The sequence below is a fragment of the Triplophysa rosa genome, unplaced genomic scaffold (assembly GCF_024868665.1).
Source record: "Triplophysa rosa unplaced genomic scaffold, Trosa_1v2 scaffold29_ERROPOS3643519, whole genome shotgun sequence".
In the NCBI taxonomy this organism is placed as follows: Eukaryota; Metazoa; Chordata; class Actinopteri; order Cypriniformes; family Nemacheilidae; genus Triplophysa; species Triplophysa rosa.
Window position 1 is genome coordinate 226,767 of NW_026634317.1, and position 7,674 is coordinate 234,440.

At 41.4% G+C, this 7,674-nt stretch overlaps 1 protein-coding gene across 1 annotated transcript; it reads right to left on the minus strand.

Moving 5' to 3' along the window:
• Nucleotides 1-662: 662 nt before the first annotated feature.
• On the minus strand, nucleotides 663-5,087 carry LOC130550373 (fatty acyl-CoA reductase 1-like). Its single transcript, XM_057327820.1, has 8 exons — nucleotides 4,902-5,087; nucleotides 4,777-4,821; nucleotides 4,462-4,580; nucleotides 4,315-4,382; nucleotides 3,982-4,153; nucleotides 3,606-3,735; nucleotides 2,941-3,068; nucleotides 663-2,564 (listed from the first exon to the last, which is right to left on the minus strand). The coding sequence occupies exons 1-8, from the start codon at nucleotides 5,073-5,075 to the stop codon at nucleotides 2,402-2,404; spliced, it is 999 nt and encodes a 332-aa protein (XP_057183803.1). The 5' UTR covers nucleotides 5,076-5,087; the 3' UTR covers nucleotides 663-2,401.
• Nucleotides 5,088-7,674: the final 2,587 nt, after the last annotated feature.

Consider the following 7,674-nt stretch of genomic DNA (forward strand, 5'->3'; position numbering starts at 1 on the left):
TATTATCGCTAGAATGCAATAAAGACACCCGGCACATTTGTTCTCAGTCATTTCAGTTTATTTTCTCATGAAGTCTTTGCAACAATTGTCATTCAAGGATCTCAACGGCACACGTCTGACGGCACACATCAGAGACCAAAGACAAATGTTGAGTAAAGGAAGGTCAGAACTATGCCAGCAACTTCACTGCGGTGTAATTTCATACGTAAAAAGCAAACAAGCATGCGTTACTGGGGAAAATGACATTTTTGAATAAAAACACATTTTGGACTCATCATGGCCTCATTGTAGACTCCAAAATTAGATACACCATCCCAAAATGCTCGATGCTGTAAAAACATCATCTACACCTCTCTCAAAAGTTTTTTTAGATAGCAGAGATCATGTTGGCAGTAACAGCTCAGCAATTGGCTCAAAATGACAGACGTTCTCATTTAAGACATCAAGGTGTTTGATTCTGATAGAAAAATGGCTGTGTATCTCATGACTGGAATGCTCTGTTCATCCTAAGAGGACATTTTAGTGTGTGTGTGTGTGTGTGTGTAGTACTTTCTCTACAGATGCACTTCTATAGATATGTTTCTAACTCTTTCCCTTTTCCAAAGTAAAATTGTTCAAGACTCGTATAACCTAAGCGGAGGAAGACGTGCGGTTTCATGGTGACCATGAATACTGTGTGCGAAACATACAAAAGACGGAAGGCAAACACTTTACAAAGTGGGGTCCGTCCCCCCTCGATGCAATCTAAAAATACAATTTGGCAAAAGACCACTAGGTGGAGTGTAGAAAAACCAAAGCCCTATCTGGACGACAGAGCACCATTTGTCCAAATGGTGTCGCCATGCCAACAAGATGCTGTAAAACCCTATGAAAGTTGAAAAAAGATTTGCGAGGGACGTTCCCTTTTAAAATCCATGTACTGTACTGTTTGTTTTAGGATTTCTGCTGTTGGCTTTGAACAGATTTAACAGACTTTAAAAAAATGGACTTTTAGGGCACTTTAAACAGAGCTAAAGTAAAAACAAACGTCACTGATATCAACACATATATACTTTTTCATCATTTTTCCCTTTTCTTTAAAAAAATATGGGAAGCCCTCTGTCCTTTCAGGAAACAGATGAGCAAATATACATTTGTACATTTTTGGTATGTATATCATCCGAAAAGTATTATATTCATATACGTTTGATTATTTACAGGTCAATGAAACTGTATGTCCATCTGCAAAATCCTCACACTAAATCATCAAGATGTTTATGGTGTAAACTCAGTGTGTACAAACAAACACAACATTAATGTGCTCTCATTAAACAACACCACGGGCCTGATGTATAAACATTGCGTACACACAAAATAGGCAATAAAATGTGTGTATACACACACCCTATGGAAACTCTTGAATGTGTCTACGCAAACTTTAAGAATTAAATCTACTTTAGATTTACTTAAGTTTTATAAATGAGGCCCCGGCTTTTAATTTCACCCCTAAAATAAAAGAAATGAGACTGTATTTTGCATATAGACAATAAAGCCTTTTTTGAATTGTGTCACTTTTTTTGGAATTCCACCCAGATCCTTCTCAATGTTGTAGCACAGATCACATAATTAAAATTATTAGTAGTATTATTAGATCATGGCGTTATTGCTGTTCTGCCTTTAGTTCATATTCTATTCTATTCTGATTTAAATAATAAAAACACTGTATTAAGTTATTCTGTACTGTATGAAATAAAAGCTGTATTACATTAAGAATGACCATTTGTGAAATTCCTTAAATTGTGACACAATGCAAATAAGTCTGACTTGTCCTAATTTCTTTTGTCCGCCTTCCTATTTAGGGGTGAAATGTGACACATTGTGGTGAGTTAAATGATATAAATAATCATTTGTACAAGATGCAATTTAAACAACCAGAAACACAAACCTGAACGAAATACCTAAAATAATAAAAATAGTAGAGATCATGAAAACTAGAGATCATGCCCTTGTTACTGCTGATAGTAACGCAGACTTGACACGATATTAAAACAGACAGACAGAGATAACGCTGATGTCAGCAGAGCTTCAGTGGTTAGTGCTAAAAACCTCCATAAAGATGCCGGTCCTTTGCTAGAACACTGTCTGTTGTGAAGAAGCTAAAAAATCAACAGAAGACACAAAGGCAACATCTCTGGACATTGAATGGCCACCAGATAAAAAGGATAAACACTGTAAATGCAGTTGCATATATAATCGGTATTAAGGACAGTCATTATAAAAGGAGACACTTTAAAAAATAGCAGACACGTCATCAATAGAGCGGTAAGGAGGACGAGCGGACGGTGAGGAAAGCTAAAGAAATATCTGTGCGTGGGACAGGAAGTCGTGGAGGAAGAGGACACACACTTCCTGTGCGCTGCGGTCATTGGCTCAGAGTGCTGGACGCCCTGAAGTACGACAGGAACTTGAAGCACAAGCTCACGACGAAGTACCAGATGTTCCTGGCCATCTGAGAGCGAGCGATGAAAACACGCCAGATGAAGACCAGCAACACGGTGTTGAACGTGTATCGGATGTTTCTCAGCCTGTGTGCGGGAGGAAGAGAATCAATTATTCAGCCTTTTGATTAAATCAAACACCCAACACATGAGACGACCGTTACATGCAAACCAAACCTTTCCGTAATCTACTCTTCTCTACTCACACGATTCACTCTTATAAAAAACATTCTTGTCTGCTACAAGCAAAAGACGCTCAGTGAATGATGATTTCAATAACTTCATGAACACAATGGATTATTTTTATAACTTGACGGATACGCTCAATGAAGATTCTCTGTAACCCCATATGGGTTTGGAAAGACATTACGGTGTACGTTATGTGAGTCACATTCTAGAGTAAGAGTTTCTGTGAAGTATACAGAAGTCAATAAAGTAGAATTAAAGTGAGAACAGGTCGTACTTCCTCAAGTGTTGTCTGGCAGCAGGAATGTCAGACATATCCTCGTTCAGAACATACTTCTTGGTCCCAATACAGTAATTCTCGATGTACTCCGGCCAGTTCAGCTGGCGAACGTCAAAGTTGTACGTCTGCAATAAAAAGGTTTTATGGTTCAAGTTACAGAAACTTATCCTTAGAATTTCATCATTGCCCAAACGCTTAATTCAAGTTAACTTCTATAGCACCCTTCAACATCTTGCATGGTTGTACAGAAAGCACATTGTGGAACAAACAACATAAGAAAAAACATGAAATTAGGGAAAATAAGTGATAAAGAAGAGGAAAATAATGAATACACGGTATTATAGCAAATTGTCTATAAGCTGTAGATTAGTGACACTATTTGCATAAATAAATGGTCTGTATGATTTTAATTGGACTGTTATATTAAGTATGTGTGTCAAGTATTATGCAAGATGTACATACAGTAAGTCTTACTAATATACAAAATAATTGTTTCACGTAATTAATTCAGAAAACAGCCACACATGGCATACTATGTAACTAGATACATGTGGCATACAGTATGTGCACTCATTGTAATGTAATGTTGAGTCTGGATCCGACCTAAACAACTTATAATCTTCATTCAAGGTCTTGTGTGTGAGAGAGAGAGAGAATGAAACCTTGCGATCCTCCGGGCTGAGTTCACTCATCAGCATGTGCATGTTGTCAGATTTCCACTCCCAGTCTTGACTGCTGAAGTACTCCAGCAGACCGATGGCTTTGTGCAGACGGTTGAATATGCGCGTCATCCTGAACGAAAACACACAGATCACGCTCAACTTCACTCCATGACAAACACAACACATCTGTCTGGAACATGCTTACTGTAATATATACACTACAAGTACAATGTTTTATTGGTGCGCAGTGGTGGTGGTACAATAAGGGTCTTGACCATAAAAAAAACGTAATATTATCACGATTCTCTCTTTATTGTGACTTCTTTCGGCCACAACAACTGCGTAGTGAAGATCTGATATCGTCTTGTGTTCTTACTGCGGTTTCTGTCCGGACAGACGCAGGAAGAGGTCATAGATGAATGCAGGGAACTTGTGACTGACTAGAATCCAGTACTGGTTCATCAGGTAATTGGAGGTGATGTTGGCGTTGGGACGACGGAAGGCCTGCTCCAGCGGGTTCCTTTTGAACGTGGACATCACGTGATGCTCTGTAAACACAATATAATATTTTACAGCTGTTTTCTGGCACTAATGTGACTCCTTATACTAGAGCAAAGTGATCTCAACAAACAGCCGAACATGAACACTTTACCCCTGAAGACATAACTGACACTTCCTAGACACGTGCTATAAGAAACGCGTCACGTACCGATCTCTCCCCAGTGGAAGGGGTTAATGCCCCCTGTCGTACAGTTGTACACTAGTGACGTTTTTGGTCTGGAAGTGTAAAAACATCAATGATATCAAAACATTTTCACACACACACAGATTTGAAGGTAGGTGTGTGCGAACTCACCTGTGTACACTGGTGTACCAGCCTGCAGCCAGTGTGAGGTTTATAACCACATCTACGGGTATTAAATCAGCCACGGCGTCATTGCTGGCTCTCATGGTACGCAGAATGCCCTTCCCAGCCTGCAACACACACAAACACAAACGTTAGCATGTCGCAGAGTTTGTATGTAGTTGGACATACAAACTCATTTAAAAATGTGACGTGGCATCTCATGTCAAACATTATTTTTGCACTTGAAACGGCATCATTTTGCTGTTTAGTGTCGTTAGCATACTCTGTAGAATATCATAAAGCAGAAACTGAGAACGAACTTACAGCAATGAAAATACCACTTGGTCCATTAAAGTTGTCTATCCACCCCTGTCAAACACAGACATGAGATTACTCAGAATAAGCGGGATGTGAGTATTATGGTCTGAAGAAGCAGACGTGTCACTCACTGGGAAGGGTTCCTGCCAGCTGGCTCCTACGATAGACGGTCTTATAATGCCAATGTTGAGTTTGTGGCTCTCCTGCTGGATGACGCACTCCGCCAGCGCTTTGGTGAAGGTGTACGTGTTGGGTCGGTCCCCTATTAGTCGTGGTGTGATGTCACATACAATGCCGTCGTCCATCCATCTACACACACACACACACTTGAGATCAGCGGGACAGGAGCGGTTATATGTAAAGTTACATGTGTTGATGNTTCTGATACACAGACACTTACACAGACAATTTAGACAGACAAGACACAGATTTACTTCTTATGCGCATCTATAGGCCTCACATCTTATAGAATAAATATCTCACTGCCACTGCGGCAGTCTCACCGCTCACTTGCAGGCGGTCTCCGCACACATGCAGGCGGAATAAATATCTACTACACATGCGGTTACACACATGCACGGTCGATGCAGGCGAAAAACTACTGCTCATCAGCGTTCACACATGCAGGCGGTCTCCGCACACATGCAGGCGGAATAAATACTTACCACATCAAGTTACGGCACATGCGCGGCTCCGCACAGCAGGCGGAATATAACGCTACTCAGGCATTCTCAGTCCCCTCTTGGGACAAACTAAATCTACAGGCAGTATCTTTACTGCATATCCATACATCTCATCCATTCATACCTATTTCGTTGAAACCTGATACCCTCCTGCAATTTCCATTAAATTGTTCTTTTTGACTGGAGAAGCTTTTTATAGACATCAACCACACCCAGAACTCACCTCCAGCAGACCACACAGATGTTAAATTTAAACTATAAGCAAAAGTATGCTCACCTAGAATGCGCGCTTGATCTGTGTAGTCAGCCGGGTGGCGTGCCCTCAGGTGTAGTCAGATGTCTTCAGCCTCTTTCCAGTCCCTGTTCGGGCGCCAAAATGTGATGTGGTAAAAGTCGATCTTGAAGTTCAAAAAATCTCTCAGACAAAGAAGGTTCAGGTGTCAAGGAGTTAACTTTATTTGATCAGGCCAAACAAAGTGAGATGTCCCCAGTCATCTGAAAACTTAGTGTTTTCCAGCCTGTAGTTATAGTGAAACTTAGGAAAGGAGGTGCTTTCCTAAACCAATCAGGAAATTCCCTTTACCTTTTATTTTTTATTATCCAATCATTCTCGTCTGCCACTATTATTTTCTAGGCAACAAGGTTTGTATCTAATAGTGGAATGTCGACCTTTACTTGGTTTTTAAAAATAAGTTTTCCAGTTGGTACCAGTTTTCAGGCCACAAAGTGAACAACATGTTCAACCTTCTGAACTTTATCTAGGTCAGGCCTTAAACAGATCCAAAGACATCACTGAATTTTATATTGCTGAAATCTGGTCTATACTTGGTTAAAATGATTAAAAATATACTTATATGTTCAAACAACACTCAATCAATGCTTAAGTATACTGATTATATCATTAAATCATTAAATCATCTTCATATATTCACTTGTAACACTCAATCATTGGTCTGATTATTAACACATCTATGGTAATATCATTCCTATGAATACTTCTTATAGGTGGGATGTACAACAGAGCCCAAAAGTGCACATATGCACAAAATGACACAAAATGATCAGAATTATGCTCTATGGTAATATCATTCCTATGAATACTTCTTATAGGTGGGATGTACAACAGAGCCCAAAAGTGCACATATGCACAAAATGACACAAAATGATCAGAATTATGCACAATACCTTCAGCCTGTCATCCGGGTATCACCCCAATCCAATGGGCAAACTGAGAGGAAGATCCAAGAAGTGGGCAGGTTCCTCCGCACCTTCTTCCACTGCCACCAGGAGAACAGGAGCCAGAGTACCTCAGTTGGGCCGAGTACGCCCAGAATTCCCTCCGTCAACCTGCCACAGGACTCAGTCTGTTCCAATGCATATTTGGATAACAAACACCCCTGTTTCCCTGGACAGGGGACCCCTCTGATGTACCTGCAATCAACCACTGGTTCCAGAAGAGTGGGAGGGTCTGGGACGCAGTTCATCACCACCTCCAGAGAGCCATCTGCCACCACAAGATCAAAGTGGATGCCCGGCGAAGGGAAACCCCACAGTACCAGCCAAGCCAAAAGGTGTGGCTCTTTACGAGGGACATCAGGATGAGACTGCCATCTAAAAAGCTAAGTCCCAGATTTGTTGGCTCCTTTCCCATAGTTAAGCAAATAAATCCGGTCACATACCTTCTTAGATTACCCACCAGCTATCGCATTCATCCAGCATTCCACGTATCACTCCTCAAGCCTACTCTGTATCTACTCTGATACAGGATATCCTGGACTCTCATCGTCACTGGGGTCATCTGGAGTATCTGGTCGACTGGGAAGGATATGGCCCGGATTAACACTCCTGGGTGCACCGGGATGACATCCTTGACCCAGAGCTCCTCACCACCTTTCAACGGGACCACCCCAGTCGTCCAGCCCCAAAAGGCAGGGGTAGACCACCACGGCGACCTAAGTTGTGGTCCTCAGGAGCTGACCGTGGAGGGGTGGTACTTTCACGGGGACACCAGGATCTCTCACCACTCCCACATGCCGCTCACGCTCCCCAGAGTTTTGATCATCTGAACCTGTACTCAATCAACGCCCTCATCAGCCTCACCATAAAAGACTCACACTCAGTCGACGTCTGGTCTAAAAATTGTATACGGACTCTCTGAATACGGTTTCCAAGTCTTCTTAATGTTTTCAAGTCTCCCAAGTGTCTTAGAGTCTTCTAAAGT

Coding starts and splice junctions, on each gene's coding strand:
- LOC130550373 (XM_057327820.1), bottom strand. CDS start 5,075: ATGGACGACGGCATTGTATGTGACATCACACCACGACTAATAGGGGAC. Junction 4,383..4,461: donor TGGTACACCAGTGTACACAG/GTGAGTTCGCAC, acceptor TTACACTTCCAG/ACCAAAAACGTCACTAGTGT. Junction 2,565..2,940: donor GCCAGACAACACTTGAGGAA/GTACGACCTGTT, acceptor TCCCGCACACAG/GCTGAGAAACATCCGATACA.